Source organism: Pteronotus mesoamericanus, unplaced genomic scaffold (genome assembly GCF_021234165.1).
Source record: "Pteronotus mesoamericanus isolate MK-2021 breed Mesoamerican mustached bat unplaced genomic scaffold, CSHL_Meso_final contig_221, whole genome shotgun sequence".
Classification (NCBI taxonomy): Eukaryota; Metazoa; Chordata; class Mammalia; order Chiroptera; family Mormoopidae; genus Pteronotus; species Pteronotus mesoamericanus.
Window position 1 is genome coordinate 6,018,823 of NW_026555092.1, and position 22,143 is coordinate 6,040,965.

The 22,143-nt window shown below is 57.6% G+C and overlaps 2 protein-coding genes across 4 annotated transcripts; one reads left to right on the top strand and one right to left on the bottom strand.

Annotated features, from left to right (window-relative positions):
- Positions 1-1,878: 1,878 nt before the first annotated feature.
- SYTL1 (synaptotagmin like 1) lies at positions 1,879-10,738 on the top strand. Its single transcript, XM_054571501.1, has 15 exons — positions 1,879-1,984; positions 4,097-4,325; positions 5,844-6,016; positions 6,210-6,282; positions 6,365-6,410; positions 6,881-6,956; positions 7,210-7,322; positions 7,456-7,569; positions 7,813-7,979; positions 8,265-8,361; positions 8,665-8,823; positions 9,094-9,172; positions 9,301-9,400; positions 10,141-10,346; positions 10,543-10,738. Exons 2-15 carry the CDS (start codon positions 4,135-4,137, stop codon positions 10,680-10,682), a joined length of 1,734 nt encoding a protein of 577 aa, XP_054427476.1. The 5' UTR covers positions 1,879-1,984; positions 4,097-4,134; the 3' UTR covers positions 10,683-10,738.
- A 272-nt stretch (positions 10,739-11,010) lies between these two features.
- On the bottom strand, positions 11,011-22,141 carry MAP3K6 (mitogen-activated protein kinase kinase kinase 6). Of its 3 annotated transcripts, none has more exons than XM_054571813.1 (29): positions 21,450-22,141; positions 20,094-20,233; positions 19,985-20,008; positions 19,521-19,711; positions 19,243-19,411; positions 18,781-18,887; positions 18,199-18,369; positions 17,999-18,111; positions 17,475-17,634; positions 17,126-17,288; positions 16,943-17,050; positions 16,771-16,820; positions 16,597-16,692; positions 16,361-16,448; positions 16,140-16,273; positions 15,688-15,815; positions 15,311-15,447; positions 14,889-14,994; positions 14,254-14,411; positions 13,952-14,144; positions 13,731-13,869; positions 13,265-13,424; positions 12,951-13,127; positions 12,560-12,665; positions 12,133-12,301; positions 11,932-12,044; positions 11,766-11,836; positions 11,400-11,476; positions 11,011-11,217 (listed from the first exon to the last, which is right to left on the bottom strand). In XM_054571813.1, the coding sequence occupies exons 1-29, from the start codon at positions 21,790-21,792 to the stop codon at positions 11,088-11,090; spliced, it is 3,921 nt and encodes a 1,306-aa protein (XP_054427788.1). In that variant the 5' UTR covers positions 21,793-22,141; the 3' UTR covers positions 11,011-11,087. The 3 variants fall into 3 exon arrangements, with proteins under 3 accessions (XP_054427788.1, XP_054427787.1, XP_054427789.1); XM_054571812.1 differs by having other exon boundaries at positions 11,766-11,839; XM_054571814.1 differs by lacking the exon at positions 19,985-20,008 and having other exon boundaries at positions 11,766-11,839.
- Positions 22,142-22,143: the final 2 nt, after the last annotated feature.

A 22,143-nucleotide genomic window follows, 5' to 3' on the forward strand; every position in this document is an offset into this window, starting at 1 on the left:
AAGTCTGGTGCCTGGCAGGGAGCTGCAGGAGACCTGGGGGCCAGGACATGGGGGCTATTCACAGAGGTGGAAATAAGAGGACATTTCATTTGGGGAGGGGAGCCGAGTCCAGGTTGAGTTGACAGGGGAGCTGGACAGAAATACCAGCGTCAAGGAGAGTCAGAGCTATAGACAGGAGAGCAGAGACAGGAAGGAAATTCCGAAGCTGGAAGAGTAAAGAAAGAAAGTTAAATTCGATGCCTTCCAGGGGTGAGGACTGCTGAGAGGTGGGAAGGTGGAGGCTAGAGAGACATCCTTGGTTGGAGTCAGGAACAGGATGGGAAGGGATGAGGATGTTGTTGGCTACCCTCCTTCCATTTCAGGAGACTTGAGGGAGAAAGCAGGCATCACGGTAACCCCTCCCATGGTGGACACTCCAAGGTTGCTTATACAAATGCTTATATATATTTATGAAAGACCGGCAGGGATCTCATTGAATTGCAGTGAAAACCATCTGAGAAGGGATTATTACCCCCATTTAACAGATGAGTAAAAAGAGACTAAGAGCCCTAGCTGGTGTGGCTCAGTGGATTGAGCACCAGCCTGCAAACCAAATGGTTGCTGGTTCAATTCCCAGTGTAGGGCACATACCCCAGTTGCAGGCCAGATTCCCAGTGGGGGGCACAGAAGGTGCAACCACGCATTGATGTTTCTCTCCCTCTTTCTTCCTCCCTTCTCTTCTCTAAGAATAAAATAAATAAAAAATAAAATCTCAAAAAAAAAAAAACAACCCAAAACAAAACAGAGACTAAGAAAATAAGATTGAGTTGCAAAAAAATTACTGGGGAAGGCTGGAGCTTGGTCTAGGGTAGAGAAGGGACCCTCAGGTGCTCAAAGTGGTGATAACATGACTGAGCCAGTTCTGATGAGGGGAGAAGGAATGGTGTGTCATTTAGAGTCCTCTCCTTGCCCCACCTCCTCTCTTGGGGGTCTGGGAGGTACCCTCTGATCTTTAATCCATGCTGAGAAGGGGGCCAGCCGCAGCAGGACAGGCAGAATGGAATGGAGCAGACTAGTTTCGAAACTGTTGGGCAGCCTTGCTTCTTGGGCCCAAAGCAAATGTAATCTAGGGCCCAAAGCCATTCTCAGGATGGGGCAGAATCTGGAAACAGTGGGGTGCTCAAAGGGGCTTCCCAGAGACAGAGGGCGTGTGGGAGCCTCACTTTGGCCCTGGAGGTGCCCAGGCCCCCTCAAGCCGCGGGGCCCAGGACGGCAGAGAGAGCAGCTATACTGTCCGCGGCCAGCACTTCCCAGGAGGCATATGTGGACAAGGAGGGGCAGTGGCTGTCAAAAGGGACTGTGTTGGAGAGAGGACACCTGGTACCCACTACATACCCGCTTTGTCAGGCACTGTTATTTCCCTTCTAATAGGCTCTTTGCACTCTGCTGCCCAGTTTGCATTAGAGGAAATTGCAGCTCAGGGTGGTTAAGAGTCCCGCTCAAAGTCACACAGTGGCAGAGCAGAAACTCTGCTTAGAATTGTCGGACTGCAGCCTGCAACTCATCTATTAACCTGGTTCTTAGAAAGGTTTCTAACTTTGCTTTCAAAGCAAGTTCCTATCAGCTCCTCAGTGGGCAGGGTGGGGCTGCTACCCATTCTGCAGATGGGGCAGCCAAGGCTGGGAGAGGTGACAGGGGTTACACAGTAAGTCTACAATGGAGCTGGGGTCAAGTCCCAGACACACCCCGCCCAGCAAATCACCTCTGGGTGTTCTGAAAACAGAGGCTGGGACACACCCCTGGGGAACGAAAATCCAGGCCCGGTTTTGCATCAGGCCCTCCTGAGAAGGTGTTTCCTCCTCCGAGTGGGGCAGCTACTCTGCCAAGCAGCCGGTTGAGTCAGCCTTAGTCCCTCACTTGCTCCTCTCCTGGTCCCTGAAACTCGGCTTCCAGGCGAGCCGGGGCCACCCTACGAAGGTGCCCCCTTCATACTGGACCCCTACAGGTAACATGCCGCAGGACAGGTGTCTCCTGCTAGTGTCCTGAGGGGCAGGCACTGCCACCTGGTATCCTGAGCACCTCTGGGACTTTGGGATGGGGGAGGCGGGAGCGTGTCTGGGACTGGAACGGCCAGACAGATGGATAGACCCTTGTACTGACCAATGGGTCTGTCCCATAGTGTTGAAACAGCAGGTACTTGTTTCTGCCTCTGGAAGGAGAGGGGACTGTGGGGAGGCCTGTGCTGCTGGGGATTCGGAGCTTAGCTTCCCACAGCCCAGCCCCAGGCAAACCCGCAGGAGAGCAGGTCAGCTTTACAGACTGTTGCCCCACCCACCCACCCACACACACACATACACCCCTGGTGACCCTTGAGGTACCAGAGACAACATCCCAACACACAACTCAGAGTAGGAAATACACAGCACATACACCACACAACATGGTCACCCAGAAAGTCACTGAGTACATCACACAGACAACAGCCACCCATTCAGCATCACACTGTGACATGACACACAGACACACATGCAGTGATACGATATTCATGCCGGCAAAATATAACAGGCTCATAGATCCTCAGTTTGCAGACATATCTGCTCTCAGACTCTCAGAACAGCACAACTGAACAGAGACATTGCCATGGGCTCGCACACTGGCTTCAGAAGAGCCCCCACCTGCAGGACCCAGTACTTTGAACACAGTAGACATTGCAGGAACTAGTGTTAATGTGGAGCACGCAGACATCCACACAGGTGATACACAATGCCCGGGGGACACATGCAGGGACCCCAGGCTCCCGGGTAAGGGTGAGGCAGTAGGGAGAGGGCTTACTTGGGCTTTGACACTGACTCAGCCGGGAGGACACAGAACGCAGGCAGCGGGCACAAGCCAGGACCTGCCTTTACATGCAGCCCTGCCTGGTGTCCGGGCATGGGAGGGCACAGGAGGGACGGGGAGGAAAGGCTACCCAGTGGGTTCAGACTATGGCTCCGCTCTGCCTGTGGCCCGGTCATGGGCCCCTTGCCACGTCCACACACCCACACGCCCCTCGGGGCTGGGCAAATGTTTTGCTTCCGGAGTCACCACAATACGGGAGCAGCCGGAGCTGCTTTGTCAGCACTTGGCCTCCACCACCGGGACCCCAGCCAGATCCTGGGTCAGGGGGGTGGGGGACTGATGTGGCCAGAGCAAGAGGCATCTGAGCAAGAGGGCAGGCCTGGCAGCCAGGGAATCCCCAGGCTGGAGGCCTGTGGGAGTGGGCGTGACAGTTACCTCAGGGGTGGGGGGTGGGAGGAAGTTAAGGGTGTAGGCTGGGGAGGAGGTTGCCTCAGACAGGAAGGCCGAATGGGCCAGGGCAGGGTGGGGGTGAAGGATGGAAGGAGGGGAGATTCCAGGGTTGGAGGGTGAGCAGATCTGTGTGTGCCTGTGTGTCTGGGTGAGTGTTTGTGTGAGTTCATTCCCCAGGTGTGTGCAGATGTATTTCTTCCTTTAATTAATCAAGCTTTTACCAACCACCTGTTGTGTGCAAAGTACTAGCTTTGGGGGTAAGAGTCTCTACTGTGTCTGCTTTCAAGGAGCTCACAATCCAGTTGGGTGGGGAGTGGCAATTTGTGTGTGCAAAAGTCTGTGTGATTTGTGTGTTATCTAGGGACAAATCTTTGTCCCAGGGTTTGTTGTACAGGTGAACCTGCCCTGTGGGTCCTGCCTCCCATCGTGTGCATGGGCCTGTGTGCAGGTTGAAGAATATGTTAGATCCATCTCTTGGTTTGGGCATGGGTCTGGGCCTATGACTGTGTACGGCCCTACATGGAGGAACAGGTGTGTGTGTGTGTGTGTGTGTGTCAGTTGTGCATGTGTGACTAGGTGTGGGAAGTTGTTTACATGTATCAGTGTGTGTGCACGTGTATCTCTGTGCCTTTAAGTGTGTCCCTGAGTGTGTTTATGGTCCAGTGTATGCCTGTGTCCATGGGTGCACCTCATGCCACCTTGACCTCTGCTTTCCTGGGATTGTACCCTGCTCACCACCTAGCAAATACTTGGGCAGAAAGGGGCAGTCAACTCCAGGATGTGCCCTATGTTTGTCTAGGGCTTGACCTGACCCCCATTCTGCCTCCAGGGAGCCATGTGTGCTCAGCGGGGGCACCGGCCCAGCTGATGCCCCAGAGTGGCCACCCATCTCAAGAGGGGCTCTGGGCCCCACCTTGCCCCCTCATGGCGCATGAGCCAGAGCCCAAGGCCAGCGAGCTGTTGGACCTCAGCTTCCTGACGGAGGAGGAGCAGGAGGCCATCGCTGAAGTCCTGAAGCGAGATGCCCACCTGCGCCAGCTGGAGGAGGGGCGGGTCAGGTGAGGCAGAGCAGGAAGCCCAGGAGGAGGGGGCCTCAGGCACTGTGGGGCTGGGCAGCTTCCACCCTGCCCCCACCAACATGCAGCCTCTTAGATATCTGAGTAGTTCTTGTTTTTTGCCTTTTGGTTCCCTGTACTCCTGGCCAGCTCAGCTTATCACCTCTCCCAGGGAGGCTGCAACAGCTCCCCGCCAGCCTCCCCCACTCCAGGCTTGCCGGCTCCGGCCAACCCAGCATACCGCAGCTGGGGCTCCTCAGATCTGTCCTTAATACACCTTGCTGAACCCCCTCATGGCTCCCCAGCATCCGTGTCAGGGGCAAGCTCCTAAGCTTGGTCCACAAGCCTCCCTGATTGGTCCCTGCCAGCCTCCCACATCTCATCTTCCACCAGTAACCACCACCCCTCACACGCATACACTGAGTGTCCGCTGCAGCCGTTCAGGCACTGCACAGTCCCTGAACACACCCACCTTTCACTTCTAGGCCGTTCCTTCTTCCTGGACGAGCACAGTGGCTGATGGGCATGGGACTTACAAGTAGTGCTTAGGGACAGACACCTACTAGCTACATAACCTTCAGCAACTTACCTGATCCCCAGCACCACTCTTCTCACCTGCAAGGTGTGGCTAAGGAACACTTCCTCATAGAATTAGGAGAGATTATGCAGAGTAGTCACTTTATTTATTTTTTTTATTTTTTAAAAAAGTTTACATATTTTTTAGATTTTATTTTTATTTATCTTTAGAGAGGGGGAAGGGAGAGAGAAAGAGGAGAGAAACATCCATGTGTGGTTGCCTTTTGCATGCCCCCTGCTGGGGACCTTGTCAGCAACCCAGGCATGTGCCCTGACTGGAAATTGAACCAGAGACCTTTTGGTTTTCAGGATGGCACCTAATCCACTGAGCCACACCAGCCAGGGTGCAGAGTAGTCACTTTAACGAATAATAATTCTTCTCCTTCTCTACCTGGAGAACTCCAATTTGTCCTTTAAGAAGCAATTCAAATGCTGCCTCCTCTGGGAAGCCCTTCTGGATTTCCACAGGCAAAGTTGGCCTTTTTTTTTTTTTAATACACAATCCAGAATTATAACAGAATTTACAGTAGAGTAAGCTACTTTCAGGAAGATTGAGTTGGAGTGGAAGGTGACCCCACAGTCTACACAGACAACCTCTGCTTCTAGACACTAGTTTCAGTAAAAATGTTTTATAGTATAGCTGAACTACTAATGATCAACAAGACACTCTGGCAGTCTTATAATGGATAATTGCTTACAACTGACACTAGCACCTAGTTTGATATTTATCTCAAAGTTGGCCCGTCCATCATGGCACCTGCCTCTCTATAGTGTATTTGTGTATTCCAGACTCAGTCTCCCCACCAGCCTGAGCTCCTCCAGAGTAGGGATCAAGTCTGATTTGCTGTTGTGTCCCTGGCCCCAGGTACAGGGCCTGGCACATAGTGGGTGGCAAGAATGTTGGTTGGGTGAGTGGTAACAGCCACGGCCTCCCCTATCCTCCAGGAAGCTCCGGGCCTCATTGGCAGACCCTGGGCAGCTGAAAGTCATGACGGGGGACTGGTTCCAGGAAGCACGCGCCCAACGGCACCACCATGCCCACCTTGGCTCTGACCTTGTCCGAGCCTCTATCCGCAGGAAGAAGAGCTCCAGGGAAGAGAGGAAATCCTTACAGCAGGGTAGGCTTCGTGCAGGCCAGGGTACCCAGGATATGTGGACAGGTAAAGGGCCCCTGGGTTCCAGTCCCAGCTGCCCCTCGTACTGTTCCTTTGGCTGGGTACTACCCCTCAGTGGGCTATGGGAGGTGCATGGCATCTCCCAGGGCCAGATTTCTGTGGAGGGGGTTTCACAGAAATTCTCACCTGCACACAGGAGACCAGGCTCTGGAGAGCAATACGGAGGCTGAGGCTGCTGGACAAGAGACTGAAGAGGAGTTGGAGCCCAGGTGAGTAGGGGTGGCAGGGAGGGGAGGGTGCCCACAAGTCACCTGGGTCCCATCCCTGAGAGCCACCTCTCCCTACTCCTAGGATCCTCATAGACAAGTCGTCCCAGGAGAGACTCAGTGAGGCTGAGGCAAGTAATGAGTGAATGAACTAACAAACGAATGTACAGTGGCATGGAGGTGGGGTGTGTTGGGAAAGAGACCCAGACTGAGAATCAGAAGACCCTGGTCTGGGCCTCTGTTATCCTCTTCTGTCAAGTGGGAGTATGGACCTGTGAGGAAATCTCTGGATCCAGCTATTACAGGTGGAATGGGGTACGAGGGGTGGGGGTGTGTGTGGGGGGGGGAGCTCTAGGACTCAAATACTACTGTCTCCCATTAATGGGACCCTGGGAGCCAGGCAAAGCAGGCACTGAAGTGTGAAGGGGTGGGAACTACAGGCCCAACTGGTCCTGCAGCTAGTTGCCAGCCCTGCCCTGACGGCTGTGCTAACTCTAAAGCTGGGGCAGCCAGCTGGAGCCTCTGACATATGACCCCATCATAACCTCTCATCCCTTCATCACTAGTCCTCACTGTGACTTCTACCCCTTGCTTTCTTCAGGGACCTGATCTCCCCTCACCATATGTCTCCCCAAAGGCTTTAGATCATGAGGAGGAGGAGCCCGAGGCCCCAGAAGGTAAGTGGGAGGGTGTGTGTTGGGGAGCACAGAGAGGTTTCAGGGATCAAAGGCAACTCTTCAGTGACTCCAACCGCCTGTGTAGACCTTCCTCTTCCAGCATTGCGGGTGGGGGGAGGCTTGTGGTCTCTATGGACGACCCCAGGGCAGCACTGGGGCCCCAATCTTCAGGGCATGGGGGTTGTAAACTCCCTCCAAATTTGCTCCGGGCGGGCTGAGCGTGGCTGGCTCTTCAGTTTGCGCCCCATCCCAGCCCCCAGCCCAGCCCCCAGCCCAGGGGGTGCACCGGCCTACGAGGAGGAGGCGGACCCAGAGCCGGAGCCACCCTCCCGCGGCGAGGAGGAGCCGCAGCCCCGCCCAGCCCAGGTAGGCGGGAGCGGCCGGCAGCTGCTTTCAAGACCCGGAGCAGATTGAGGGCGGGGAGCGAACCGTCCGGACTGAGCGCTGTCGGGGACGGGGCTGAGAAATGCGGGGACCCCGTCACTTCCTCTCTCCTCAGACTGAGGAGGTGTCCGAGATCCTGGAGAACGGAGAGGAGGCCCCGGAGCCGGGCCCCTCACTCGACCGCATGCTCAGCAGCAGCTCCTCTGTGTCCAGCCTCAACTCCTCCACGGTGAGGGGCAAAAGGGGACGGGGGCGCCTCCCCTCCTCACATCCCAACGCTTAGTCCCTGCCCCACCGCTCTCTCGTCCCCCGGACTTGACACCCCAGCCCCTAGGCAAGCTACCTCCCAATACCCTTTAACGCATCACCTCGCTTTTGCCCCATGACCCCCATCTGAACCCTCCGCGCTTCCCAGCCCCATCAAGAGCTTGCACCCAGTCCTGACGTCCCGACCCCTTTTACCCGCCCTCAGCTGAGCGGCAGCCTGATGAGCCTGTCGGGGGAGGTGGAGGCGAGTGCAGTGCAGGTGAGCGGGTCTGTGCACTTCGCGCTGCGCTACGAGCCGGCCGCCGCGGAGCTGCGCGTACACGTGATCCAGTGCCAGAACCTTGCCGCCGCGCGGCGCCGCCGCTCGGACCCGTGAGTGCCCTACCCCGGCGGGCGGGGGCGCCAGGGAGCCGCTGTCACCCCCCACCCCCAGTACCACCACCTGCCTTGGCCTGTTTCCTGGTCTTGAAAATGGGGGTCACCGCGTTCTTGGGAGGCGTGGGGTTGAGTGAGGTGACTGCTGTAAAGAGCTACACGAGGCCCGGCACATGAATCTGTGTCCCAGGCTGGGGCTAGGAAAGCCCCCAGGCCGGGGAGGAGGTGCTGGAAGGGCCTCCCCCCTCTTCGTTTATCTGGTCCTCACCTCTCCCACTCCAGCTACGTGAAAAGCTACCTCCTCCCGGACAAGCAGAGCAAGCGCAAGACGTCTGTGAAGAAACGGAATCTGAACCCAGTCTTTAACGAGACTCTCCGGGTAAGGGTGCGACGACGGGGCGGCCCCTCATTCATGAATCGGACGTCCCTTCCTGTGGGCCGGGGTGGCAGGGGCAGCGCTTAACATCGTCATTGCCCGTCGCTCAGCCCTCCATTCTGCCGGAAGAGCGGCAGGGAGTCTAGTGGTGGGCACAGCGTTCAGACTGCCATTAATGCCCTTCGGGGCTTCCCGGGATTCCATCCTGCAAGGAGCGTGGTAGGACACACCCCAGTCAACACTCCCGCATCTCTGAAGCCGGGGCCATCAGCGGTGCTCCATGAAAGCGCATGTCTTGTCCCCCAGTACTCCGTCCGGCAGGCCGAGCTCCCGGGCCGCAGGCTGAACCTCTCTGTGTGGCACCGCGAAAGCCTGGGTCGCAACATCTTTCTGGGCGAAGTTGACGTGCCCCTGCAAACGTGGGACTGGGACTCTGAGGCCATCTGGCTCCCCCTGCAGCCCCGGGTGAGGCAGCTGACCCGTGGGGAGGGAGGCACCGCGGCACACATCTCTGGTTTTCACCCCGCGGAGCTGTCCCCTGCGCCCCTTAGACTCCTTCAGCAGAGCCTCCCCTCTGCCTGGAAACCTGAACCCCCGGGTGCCAAGATCCGGCGGCGCTCCCGCAGATCCCGCCCTCCCTGCTAACCACGCCCCCATTGGTGTCCGGAGACTGCGCCTGTTGTGGCCTCTTTGCCTTGGGCCCTGTCCCCTCTCCCTGACAACCATCTCTCGCAGGTCCTGCCCTCTCCTGACGACCTTCCCAGCCGTGGGTGGCTCTCTCTGTCCCTCAAGTACGTCCCTGCAGGCTCTGAGGGTGAGTGGCCTCCCACAAGAGACCAAGCTGGACAGGCCCCTGGGAGGCTGGGGAATCCAGTCCCACAAGGGGTGGGGGGGGAGGAGACTCTGTCCCTGGGGCGAGGCCTGAGCCAAGGCTTTCCGCAGGTGCAGGACTGCCCCCGAGCGGGGAGCTGCACTTCTGGGTGAAGGAAGCTCAGAACCTCGTGCCTCTTCGTTCAGGATCCTTGGATACTTACATACAATGGTGAGGGATATTGGGACCTCCCCATTTCCCTTCCTTTGCCTGTAGTGGAGCTCCCTACCCCCTTCTAATCAACCACCCTTACCCTTGTTCCCCTCAATGTGCTTTGACCACTGAGCAGGGGTAAAGGGGACAGCTTGAGCCTGGAGAGTTGAGGACATCTTTGAGGAGCTGCATTTCAGTGGCTTTAGGACTTGTTGGAGAGCTGAGGCTGGGACCTGGGAGGTCACAGGGCCCTTCCATGGAGGACCTGCAAGGCCAGGCTGTGAGGCCGTGCAGTTCAGTGGTTTTCAAAGTAAGCTCCAGGGGAACCTCTGGTGGTGTCCCCCAGTTCTGCCCCACCCTGAGAGTGAAATGGAGGTAGGCCTAACAAGTTCTGAGATCCCAGCCCTGATTCAACCAGGCATTGTTTTTCTCTTAGGTTTTATACTTCTGAGCAATATTTTATCTTGCCGAAAAGGCTCCAAGGCTTAAAGTTTGGAAACTACTCTGGGAGACAGCAGGGAGTCAGTGCAGATCATTGAGCTAGGAGAAGCAAAATCCCATTTCAGAGCCATTACTCTGGCAGGAGACCTGAGAGGAGGCTAATGCAAAGGTCCCAGGGTCGTGCAGGTTTGAGGCCAGTCTCGGGCAGGAGCTGGAGGCCATGGTCATTGTGAGGGAGCACAGGTAGAACTCAGTGGCTGGCTGGTTCTGTGGAATGTGAGGGGCAGCCACTCGATGCCAGCACACCTATGCCACAGCTCAGTGCTGCCTGACGACAGCCGGGCCAGCCGCCAACGGACAAGGGTGGTGCGAAGGAGCCTCAGCCCCGTGTTCAACCACACCATGGTTTATGATGGCTTCGGGCCTGCTGACCTGCGCCAGGCCTGTGCTGAGCTCTCCCTCTGGGACCACGGGACCCTGGCCAGCCGACAGCTGGGGGGCACACGCCTCAGCCTGGGCACTGGTGAGTGGGACAGGCTCCGAGGGGCAGCCAATGCTGGGAGGCAGGGGCTTAGTATGTAGCCTTGGGCACTTATCTACCCTTTTGGGAGCTTTGGTGTCCACTGAGAACTGGGGTGTAAGTACATAATCTGGGACCAGGCAGGTATTCCTTGGGACCTGGGGTATCCAACGTGACTATGCCCTCTACCCTTGCCCAGGTAGCAGCTATGGGCTCCAGGTGCCCTGGATGGATTCCACACCTGAGGAGAAGCAGCTGTGGCAGACACTCCTGGAGCGACCATGCGAGTGGGTGGATGGCCTTCTGCCCCTCAGAACCAACCTGATGCCCAGGACATAGCTGCCTGGCAAGACTTACCAAACCCCTGTCTGGACCCCATCTCAGGGCCTGCCCTTGGAGAAAGTCAATAAAGTCTATTCTAAGGGCAATAAGGGGCTGGTGTCTGCTTGGGGTTGGGAGGATGGGGTAAAAGCAAGAAAGAACCAGGAAAGTGTAGGGAGCCAGGTGAAGGCAATTTAGATTCAGGCATAAAGATTTTAGAGAGCTGGTCCCAGGATCCTCGCATACCTCAGAAGTTGCCAAGGCCCAAAGTTACAAAAGAGTCCTGTTTAATAGTCACTAGTGGTGCTTAGTGAGCTTGGGGCATTTCTGTGGTTGGTCTGCCCCCCGCACCCTGTCCTCGTCCTCCTCCAGTTGCCCCTGGGTCCTGGGGTGGGTGTTTCATAAGTTGCTTGTCTTCTGCATTCACCCATCCTTGGTTCTGGCCTCTTGCCTCTGATGCCCTCCTTCAGCCTCCTGGGGGCCAGGGGTAACAGCCGTGGATCCTGCTCGCTGTGCCAAGATGGCTCTCCAGATGCGGCATACCATCCCTCCCCTGGGGGTGGCAGGCTCAATGTGGTTCAGATAGAAGACCCTGGGCATTCTCTGGCACTCACTGTCTGCCTAATGCCCCTCTGTCCCCAAGGGACCCTGATGTCCCTGTAGTTTCCAGAGAGGAAACTAGGCAAGCCTGTATCTGGGGGTCAGGGTCTGGCCAGCATGATCCCATATGCATACCTGATGCGGGTGTAGGTGAGGTCATCTCTGGTGGCACAAGTCAGTAGGGAATGGAGGGCGAAGCTGTGGTTCAGCAGCTGGGTGCGGACAAAGACCCACACACAAGAAACAGGGAGAGATTAAACTTAGAGGATGTGTCCAGAGAATCAGAAGCTAGTTCTCTCTTACTACCAACATGTTAGGGCAGATCCCACCCCTTTCTGGGCCTCAGTTTTTTCATCTGTACAATGGGAGGGGTATACTAAGTGACCCACTCATGTTGAGATGCCCTGCATCAGAGGAAAAAACTGAGAAGAGCTGAAAGATGGGCAGAGATGGAGTCTTTGGTTGGTGGAGGTCAGGGATAGCCAGCATACTCCCCCTTACTGTCTGGATCGTGCCTGAATCCACGTTCAGTTCCTGTAGCCACTGCACCAGGCCCTGGTCCACTGTTCGAGCTGCTGTCCAGGAGAAATCAAGTAAATCCAGGGGTGCCTCCTGCCGGAAGCTGTCTCACACCACCATTAGTGTTCTCCAGCCAGGTCCCGCTCACCTGGGGGTTCTGAGGCCAGGGAACAGGTCCTGGCCTTCTCATTCACCCGCTGTAGAGCTTGTTGCACCAGGGCCTGGCACTCCCGTTCCTTCCCAGCCAGAATATCTCGCAGCCTGTTGGATGGCAGAAGGCCAGTGGAAGGGAGGACAGAATTGGGGTGAAGCTCACACAGAGGCTATGGATGGCCCCCAGGGGCCTTACCTATCAGTCTCTGCTCGCAAGAGGCCCAGCTGCACCATCAGACGTTGGGGGCCCTGCTCAGGTTCCCTTGGGAGCAGGCTCTGTTGAACTGCGGTCTCCTGCTGCTTCTGCGGGGCCTCCTCTTTACTGGATTCTTCTGACCTCAGTGGGACTGCATCTTTCTTCACTTCTGCCAGTCAGAGTGAGGTGAGCTCAGGCAGGGGCAAGAGCGCCCATTTGAGACCCCCAGACACTGGTGGAGGGTGCATAGGGCTCTGCGCAGTGGCCAGGCAGTGGCAGTCTGTGAGTTGCCCATTTGGTCATGCCCCCCACCCACTCCTTCCTGGTCAAGCCTGGTGATCACAGCTCCTTTTGTGTTTGCCACCCTCCCAAGGGCCACACCCTCGCCCGCAGGCAGGCAGGCAGGCAGGCTCCACTCCCGGCCTACCTGGGCTCAGCACTGCCAGGGCTACCTCTACAGCTCGGCTGAGCAGAGAGTCTAGCACGAACATCCAGTGTGGGCGGATCTGGCGCCTGCGGAGAATCTGCTTCACCTGGAGAGGGAGGAGGGCGCTGCTGAGACTGCTAAACCTCAAAAAGAGGTGGGGCTTGAGTTGGAAAGGTCTAGAAAGTTTTCTGCCGGAGGCAAATGGAGTGGTCAGGTTTGGAGTCAAGGGAGGGGCTAAGAAGCTGGAACTAGGCCGATGTCCCTTCCCTAATGGCTCTGTCTTCACAGAGAAGACATGAAATCATTCAACATCAAGGCCTTGCACATTTCCAAGCACAGGGAGCTCATTAGCTGTTCTTGGGTAGCCCTGACTGTGAGAAAGCTCCCTTACCGCACCAGGGAAGGCAAAGAGCCATCCATGCAGACACGCAGGCTCAAGGCCCTGGGCTCGCAGCTTCTCATGCAGTGTCCGCAGCTCCTGGGCCAGCTGCCGGCGGTTGGGAGTGTGGATGTGCGCCCCGAGGCAGCGCAGTAGCTGTTCTACAAGATTCCTGCCCAGGTGGGGACCCTGAGGAGGAAGAAAGGGTTCGTCAAGGGTATTCCCACTTGAGCCAAGAGATGCTGGTTGTGGGCTGGGGTTGGTGGCTCTCAGTAGGAATCCTGTCAGCGCTTGACCACCAGGGGGCGCTGGGGCGGGCCGCCCACCTGTTCTTGCTCCAGGCTCAAATTCTCCACCAGCGCGGGCAGCTCTTGCTTCAGCACTGCGGCCAGCATGGCCCGGCGCTTGCTCTCTTGATGCAGCAGGCTCAACCCCGAACTCTCCTCTGGGGACGCGGGCTCCTCGGCCCCAGGCTCCTCAGGCACCCTGAGGGCGATGGGGAGCGGCCAGTAGCGTGCTAGCGGCAACACCGTCCAGCCACCCCCCCCCCCCCGGGGTTTGAATGCTGGCTCTCTCTAACCTTCAGGCCTATCTTACAAGGATTAAAGGGAGAAACCTGGCACTGAGGGGACACCCTAACTAAATACAAGTGAGAGCATTTGGGAGGTAGGCACCAAATGCCATCCTTGCAAGTGGGGAAGGTGCCCAGGTTCCCAAAGAGGGCTTATTCTGGAGGGAGTGCAAGGGCAAAACCAGATAAAGTGCACCCATCCCAGGATCCTGGGCTCTCACCGGAGGTGGCTGGTGTCCCCATAACTGAGGCAGCGCTTCGTGAGACTGGGAGGGTGTTGAGAAGGTGCCTGAGGGCGTGGGAATGTCTGGGACTGCGTGGTTGAATCGGCGGAAAGAGGAGGGCTGGCTGAAGGGGCATCTAAGGGGGGGACAAGACTGTCAGCCTGGGCCCCTTCAGCCCTCACCCCAGTGTGCTCACTCTCTCTCCACACGCACAGTACCTGAAGGCTGTGGAGCATGGCGGGGGGAGCCTGGGCTTCGGCTCCTCTTCCCAGGCTGCAGGAAGGGGTCCCCAAGCAGTGCTTGCGCACTGGCTCGGAGGCGAGGATCTGGCTCAAAAGTTCGCAGGAGGAAGGCTTGGGCCTCAGCTGACAGAGAACTGGGCATTGGTGGATGTACCTTGTACATGCCCACCTGGCGGGGGGAGGGGGGCAGGGAAGGTAACAAAGATTAAGTTTAGAGGTGTTTAGGGCCCAGTCTGTCCCCATACCACCTCAAGAGGCAGGGCCTGAGTTGGTCTCACCTTAAACATGGCAGCCTGCGGGTTCCCTAGCTCGTGGAAGGGTGGGCGACCTGTGGCCATCTCAATTACAGTGCAGCCCAATGACCAGATGTCAGCCGCCTTTCCATACCCTCGTGGACCCTGGTCAATGATTTCTGGAGCCATGTACTGTAGGGTCCCTAGGACAGGAGCAGTAGCAATAATGCTCATCTAGATTTTATCACTACAGGAGTGGCAGGGGGCTCTATCATCCTTTGGCTGCCTGCACCTGCCCTAAATGCTATCATCCAAAACACTTCTCGTCACCTATCCTGGTCGTCAAACATCTATCTGAGCTTCCTCACTCACCTTAGGCTCCATCTCATTCATGGACTCCATCACCTGCAGTAGGTTCCACGATATATCCTGGATTACATGATCCACCCTGAATTCTACCGCCCACTTTGGTCCACATCAACACTTCTGGATGCCATTTCAGACTCAATGTCCTCAGCTATCCAAGCTCCATCACCTTCACCCTGGCTCAATCACCTGCCCTGGGTTCTATCCCCTATTAAGACTCCAACTCCATGCCCAGGAGAAGCCCTTTTCCTTGGAAGGCTCCAAAAGTTCTGTCCCAGGTCAGCATCCCCACTCCCCACCCGACACCCTGTTACCTGTGAAGGTCTCAGTGCAAGGCGTGATGCCTGCCAGCCGCTTGGAGGTACCAAAGTCAGAAATCTTGAGTAGCCCACTGAAGGTGTTGATCAGCACGTTGTCCCCCTGAGTAGAGTATACACTGTGCTCAGTGGACATCAGGCTGGGCTCCTGATGACAGAACGGACCCTACCCCGGGACCCCATCTCCTGGGAATCCCTGCCTCTGTCAACCTCCTCATGCTGCCATCCCATAAGCCTCTCTGGAAGCCGACATCTGGTTTGGCTTCAGCTCTGAACTTCTCTGCGGAACCTTCTTAATGAATTCCCCACCCTTTGCAAAGGGTCTGCCCAATAAGTCTAAACTGCCAGCCTCTGTCCGGGGCTGTATCTCCTCCTTTCCCCCTAACAGCAAGCCAGAGTGGGCCAGCTACAGGGCTTACCTTGATGTCACGATGCACAATTCGGTTGTCATGTAGGTAGCTGAGTCCCTGCAGGATCTGTCGAGTGTAGAAACTGATGGTGCTCTCGTTGTCCTGCAGGGGTCCCCACACTGACCGCAGCAAGGAGGACAGGCTGCCTGGGCACGTACAGTCCAAGGTTATCATTGCCACCCACTTACTCCCACCCACAGTTCTCTGCCCAGACACACCCATGCTATGGCCCAGACTCTATCACCCGGCTGCACTGTCAGCTAATTCTGGGCTACGCCACCTACACACGCTAGGATTCACTTCCCCCAAGGGTTCTCCATCCCTGCCTGGCTCCATCCCCATGCCCTACACTTCCAGTTCCGTTCTCATCCAGGCAGGGCAGGTACCTCCAGGCACTTCCTCCATGAAGATCTTGAGGTAGCCTCCCTGGCTGGCTGAACCCAGATAACGCACGATATTCTTGTGGCGCAGGCGTTTGTGCAGAGCGATCTCTTCATGAAGGGGCTGAGAGAACCTGGGGGCAGTTAGGGAGTTGGACAGAGATGCTTAGCTAACTCCAGCACCAGCCAGGCCACGCCCCCAGGGTCTGCTCTGCTCACAATCCCCTTTCAGACCTTCTCCACCTTATCACCCAGCCCACAGACTCCTCCAGGTTGTAGCCTCACCTCCTGGTCTCTTCCTTTCTGCTCACAGGCCTGGGCCCACTGGACTTGGACCCTCACGTCCATGATTCCACCCCCTCACCCCGACGGCCCTCTCAACTCCCGGTCCCACCCGCTGGACCCGCTTACGTCACCCCTGAGCTCTTGGCCCCGCCCACACGCCCTGCGGAGCACACCTGCTGTCACGTTCCGGGATCTCCTTGATGGCGATGCGTACCCGCGTGTGCCGGTCCCGGCCTGCGTACACGACCCCGTACGTGCCCTTGCCCAGTACCAATCTCTCTCCGGTCTCCGTGTACTCGTAATCAAACTACGGGGGCGGAAGAAAAGGGGGGTCGGCAGGGCTCTTAGCCCTTTCCCCTCTCCGATCTCCTGTCTCCCAGTCCCCCCTCCTCACCTCCAGCACCTCACCCACGCCCTCTGCCTCCTCCGCTGGTGCCCTGGAATCCGGATTTGTCACCAAGGCCTGGATCAGGCCACAGAACCTGAGGGCAGGGGAGGTCAGACCAACCGGAGGGGTACCTTGGGCATAGTGTCCCCCAACAGCAGCTCTGGGCCACATCCCTTCCTTTCCCTTACTCCCCTGGGCATCCCAGCCCTCAGAGTACCCTGATCCCAAGAGGCTGCACCCACCACTGGCAGTGCCCTACGCTGGGGAAGCACAGCTGGATGTCCTGAGCCGGGGGAAGCCCGTAGAGGAAGCAGCAGCGTTCGTCCTGTTTGGAGGTGCTGGGAAGGGATGAAGAACTGAGCGCCAGGCCAGCTGGCAGCAGGCCCCACCTGGACTGCCCAGGCCTTGCCCCTCACCTGACACGGCAGATGGAGGAGACTGAGAAGGTCCAGCTGGAGGGACCGTCCTGTGAAAAGCAAGTGAGTCACAGAAGGGGGCCAGGGAGCAATAGAGGGGCCTGGGGATGGAAGAAAGGCTAGAGAGATGGGGTGCTTAGCAGTGAGTTGGGGGATTCAGTGGCAACTGCACCTGGGCCTCAGGCTCCAGCAGGCTCAGGGTCACTGCGTTCACTGGGTTTATACCCTGAACCTCCAGCCTTGCGGGCAGCAGCACTTGGTTCATCTCCAGAACCAGGACCTGAAGGTGACAAGGGAGTGTGGGGTCAGAAGGGGGCTGCCCTTCTCCCAGGTCCCCTACCCCCACGGGCCTCACCAAACACTGGTCCCCTTGGGAACTGGCAGTTTTGAGCAGCCCGCAGGACTGTAGTAAGAAGTGGAGCCAGAAGTGGGCACGGCGTGGGGCCCCTCCAAGGGGCTCTGGTGTGGGTCTGAAGTGCTGGTACAGCAGGAAGGTTTCCATCATGGACACCAGGTACCTGCAGGCGCAATGTTGTCTTCAACTCAGCGCAGGCACCAGTTAGCCAGGGAGAGTAACTGAATGTGAGCATTGTGTGTCATAGGCACTGGCAGGGGCCAGGTCATTGGTTCAGGGCTCAGGCCAGTGGTCATAGGTACAGGAGCTGACAGCACAAGCCAGGCTGACTGAAGACGGGGCCACTTACCATATGGGGGCATTGAGCTTGTATAGCTTCTCTGCAGCCAGTGCCACCTGGATGGGGTCATTAGCAAGGATATGAGCTCCCAGGTAGAAACCGACATCCCAGTAATATTGCATCTTTTCCACACAGCCTTTTCGGGCCAGCAGGCAGCCCAGCTTCATACCTGGGAGAGAGGGGCATGGGCCCTAGTCAGTGTGGTTGTCGTTGTGGGCAGAGCCCTGCTATGGGCCACAACATTCATGTAGGCAGAGACACAGATGTGGGTGAAAATGTAGGTATGACATGATCTCAGGTGGGAGTAGGTCTGGGAACAAGTACATGTGGAAGGAACACAGGTGTGAGCTAAGGAACAAAGAGTTCTGGGCTTAAGGGCTCATGAGGGCCTACGACAGGTATGAGGACCCAGGTGTGAGTTCAGACAGAATAGGTCCAAGAGGGGCTGAACCCAGTCCCAGCGCAAGCCCAGTGTTTTCTCTCCCTGACCTGAGCCCCTACTGGGGGGACAAGGGTGCACGACTGAGGCTCACCGATGAGCTGGAGCTCATTGGAGTCCTCAAAGCGCTGCCCAGCAGCAATGAGGAGCACAGCAGCGTTGATGCCTGAGTGGAGGCTGGGCTCGACATCAAAAGCCTTCCGATACCTGGGGGTCGGGCAGAGGGGTGCAAGGCTGGACTGATGCCCACAGCCCCACGCCTCAGCCCGCTGTCCACTTGCTTGTGCCCCTTACCAGTGATAGGCCTGCTCTCGGTGCCCAGCCTCCTGGAAGCCAGAGCTGAAGAACATGTCCTTGTAGACACGGCCACACATGCAGTATAGGTCAGGTGCCACAGAGCCCTTACACTGTACCAGTGGCAGCAGCACAGACAATGCCTTCTCCCGGTCCCCAGGCCTATTCCTCCTAGGGAAGGGGGAAGATGGGCTGGGGACTTGTCTGATGGCCCTGTCCCATGCCTGGAGACCCCCAGATGCTGATCATCAGGGACCCTTCCAGGAGCCTGACAGAAATGAACCCAGGATGGCAATGGCCCTGGTCAGCACCGACCTTCCTAGAGGTAGTGATCCCAGATGGAAGTGATTTCTAGCTGCAGTGACTCTGAAGAGAGGTGACCTTCGACAGCTGTGACCTCTCCAAGGGTACCACCTCACCCCACCCTGGGCAGCAGCAATAGAACAACAGGATCATCAGACATCAGTGTGACCCTAATCAGCAAGTTCCCTAAACAGCATTGATCCCAGACAGCAATGACGTCATACAGTAGGGACCCATGTTCCCATGTGGCTATGACCTGAGTGTGGCTCTGCCACTCACCGGTTAAGGGCAAATGTATAGTGGAAGCAGACATTGTGCTGCTCAGCCACATCACAGGTGGGCAAGGCCTGCAGCGTCTCCACCAGTTCAATGATGGCTGAATAGTCCTGCACAAGGGAACAGCACGCACTGACACAATGGCCTCTGGTGGGTCCCACTGGCACCTAAACCCTGACGAAAACCTTGAGCTGGGGCATCCCCTCCACCCCTGACATCCTACCTTCCCGCCACCATCCTCTGCACACTTCCCTCAGGCCTGGCAGGTGGTGCAGACACTACACCTTACATAGAGAACTCACTGTGTGCCCCAACCTCACAACTGCCCTGGGGGACAGTGGCATGATCATCCCCATTACAAACTGAAGTTCAGAGACATCGGATAATTAGCGTGGCAGAGCCAGGAGCTGAACACGGATTTGTCTGACACTGAATGCTACGCCCCACCTGCCTCTCTGCGCACACCTGCACATCACGGTAGGAAAGCAGCAAGTTCATGATGATGTCAGGGCTCAGCAGCTCCACACTGTCCAGACTCCGCTGCAGGCGAGCCAGCTCCTGCCGCAGCTGCTGCCCGCTGAACCGCTCCCGGGCCTGCCGGATGTCCTGCCGAATGGTCTCCCGGAAATAGCCACTGATGTCCACAGCAGGAGAGGGAAGGAAGGAGAGAAAATGGTGGGGTCTGTCCCTCAGCTCACGCCACTGCACCCTCTCCTGGCACACCTTCTCTGGATCCCCCTTACCAAGAGTCTGTGGGCGTGGCCTCCAGCAGGCGGGCAAGTCGGCCCACCAGGGGTGTGAGCAGGGCCTCAGTGCCCACTCCAGGCTGGACTAGCCCATCTGCCAGGCCTCTCAGGAGGCCTACATCACCACACAGCACTCGACCAGTGGCTGTCACGACATAGGGGATCAGCGTGTAGCTGCCAACACAATCCTGGTCGGAAGGAGGCAGGAATCAGTAGAAGTCAGAGGTTAGCACCAGGTTAGAGAGGGGCAGTGAGGGGGTCAGAGATCAGGACCAGTGGGAACTAGAATAGTAGGGAAGGGGCGCACTGCAGGAAGGGAAGCAATAGGGAACAGAGGGTCACACAGATGTCAGGGGGTATTAGGGAGATCAGAGGTGACCGAGGAGGCCAGGAAAGGTAGTGGGAGGTCAGAGGTCATAATGGAAGTCAAAGGGCATGTTGGAGTGAGGATTTCTGCTCACAGAGTTCTTCTGGAAAATGTCCTCCTGCAGGGAACAGATAGATACTGATGCTCTGGGCGGGCTCTACCCCCACCCGGTGCCTGCCCCCGCCAGCCACCTGGCCACCTACCCGAAGGGCCTGCAGGTCAGGGATGTCAGCCTGGGAGCAGAGCAGCACGTTGTTCGTCATGCTGAAGCTCTCACGCACACCAAGGTGGTAGAACAGGGAAGGCTGTGCCAGGGAGTTGCTCACCTCCAGTACCACCACGTCTGCGAGCACACGGGTGGAGGCTTTGAGCCCCGGAACCCAGCTTGGTAGGGGAGGAGGCTGGAGATCCATCTTGGCTCAGCCTGCCTTCCAGTGTGACTCCAGCAGGATCCAATTTTGTCCCTGGCCTCAGTTTCCCCTTTTTCGGGTCCTTTTGGCTCTTACACAGAACTAGTATCTGTGGTGTTGCAGGAGAGGAGTTTGGCTCAATGAGCCAGGACCCTCATCCCACTGTTCAGAGCCTGTGCACACTGGGCACAGAGAAGAGGAGGCTGTTCACCAGCCCGGAAGCTGTTCTAGGCCATTTAAGAAGCAAGAGTTGGGCCAACACGGCAGTCATCTTCCTTGAGTCCTCAACCCAGTCTCTTGAAAGGTACCAGCATTGTGTGTAGATAACTCTGCACTGGATGTGTGCTTGTGTGTGTATAGCTTATTGTGACTGGAACTCTGAGTGTGACGGGGTCTGTGAAGGGCCTGTGTATTGACATATATGTGATTCGTAAGCCTGTCTATGACTCTATGTTTTTGGGTCCTAGAGGGCAAGTGAGCCTTCATTTTCTAGGCTGCGATTTTATGGACATCCGGCAAGCACTGGGGCCCGGACTTTCGGGTAAACAAATAAGTATTGGGAGGCGCCAGGATAGGCTGAAGAGACTATTCGCCCTGGAAAAAACCCACCTTCTGGCCCCACCCCCAAGCGGCTCTGCCCCGCCTCGAGCCCCGCCCACGGCCTCGGGGGTGTGAGGGCCTCGTAACCTAAGCTCCCTCGCTCAAAATCCAGTCAGTCGAGTACCGTCGCTTCCCTTTCTGCCTCTCTGGTACAGTCTCGGAAGTAATATGCTAGGACACCTGAACTCCAGTCCCCCAAGTGGAGGCCCTTTCCTCGTCCAAGCTCCACCTCCCAGGATCCGCCCTCATAAACTCCCGTGAAATCATTCCGAGGCGGAGTTCTCCAACCCCATTGCTAAAACACACCACACCGCCGGGCTCCCAGCAACGGCCCAACCCTAACCCCGGCTCCTTACGCAAGGTGCCTACTCCAGAGGGCTGAAGTCCCAACCCTAAACCCCGAAGCCGGGCCTGGATCTGCTAATCTCTAGCCCGATCCCGCACCCATCTCGGTCCCTCCCCGGAGTCAGTGAGCCACTCCCCTTTCGGACCAACCCAAGACCCTAAGTCCGCCCCGGATCCTGGTCCCGCAGCCCAGCGCGCGCTCACCGGCGTTGTAGAAGGAATCCAGCGCTGCTGTATCTCCCAGCGCCAGCGTCCCAAAGGGCAGGCTGCGCAGCTGCGGCCGCGGCCGTGACCCGGGGAGCTGCGCGCAAGCCTCGCGCAAGCAGCGAAGCGGCAGCGGCTCCGCCTCGGCTCCTCGCTCGCGCTCCACCCCGGGCTGCGGCTCCCGGGTTAGCACATAGACTACACTGAGAGGCCGGCTTCGCGCGCAGCCCCGGCTGGGGGGCGCTGCGTTCGACCGGCCCCGACTCAGCGCCTCGGCCAGAGGGTCCTGCCAACAGCTGCCGGCGCGCTCAAGGGCCTCGGGCCGCGGGCACTGCCCCGCCATGCGGGGGCGCTCGGGCGTCGGGCGTGCTCTGGGTACCCGGGGCGGGACAGGAGCCAGGGGCGATGTGTCCGGGATCTCGAGACCGGGAATCCGATTGGGACCGGGAATCTCCTATGGGATCTGGAGATCCAAAGTCCCGCCAGAGGTCCCGTTTCCAAAATCTGGAGTCCAGGGCGAAATGCAGTCTCTTACTTGGAAGGTCGTGAGGATCTGAAATCGGGAATTGGGTCCCGGGAATCTGGGGCATCCAGTGATCCGTGGCTCAGAGTCACGTGGGAGATTCCGGGAATCGGTCCGACCCTGTCCGCCACCCAGACTCCGCAGGAGAGCACCACCCAGACTCCGCAGGAG

Bases quoted from the DNA above. Each gene is read 5' to 3' on its own strand.
- MAP3K6 (XM_054571812.1), bottom strand. From the start codon at position 21,792: ATGGCGGGGCAGTGCCCGCGGCCCGAGGCCCTTGAGCGCGCCGGCAGC. The intron at 18,888-19,242 runs GTGTGCGCAGAG...TCCCTTGTGCAG, and splicing joins TTTCCTACCGTGATGTGCAG to GACTATTCAGCCATCATTGA. The intron at 18,112-18,198 runs GTAAGGGGCACA...CCCGACCCCCAG, and splicing joins CGAGAGCAGGCCTATCACTG to GTATCGGAAGGCTTTTGATG.
- SYTL1 (XM_054571501.1), top strand. From the start codon at position 4,135: ATGCCCCAGAGTGGCCACCCATCTCAAGAGGGGCTCTGGGCCCCACCT. The intron at 7,323-7,455 runs GTAGGCGGGAGC...CTCTCTCCTCAG, and splicing joins CGCAGCCCCGCCCAGCCCAG to ACTGAGGAGGTGTCCGAGAT. The intron at 7,570-7,812 runs GTGAGGGGCAAA...ACCCGCCCTCAG, and splicing joins CCAGCCTCAACTCCTCCACG to CTGAGCGGCAGCCTGATGAG.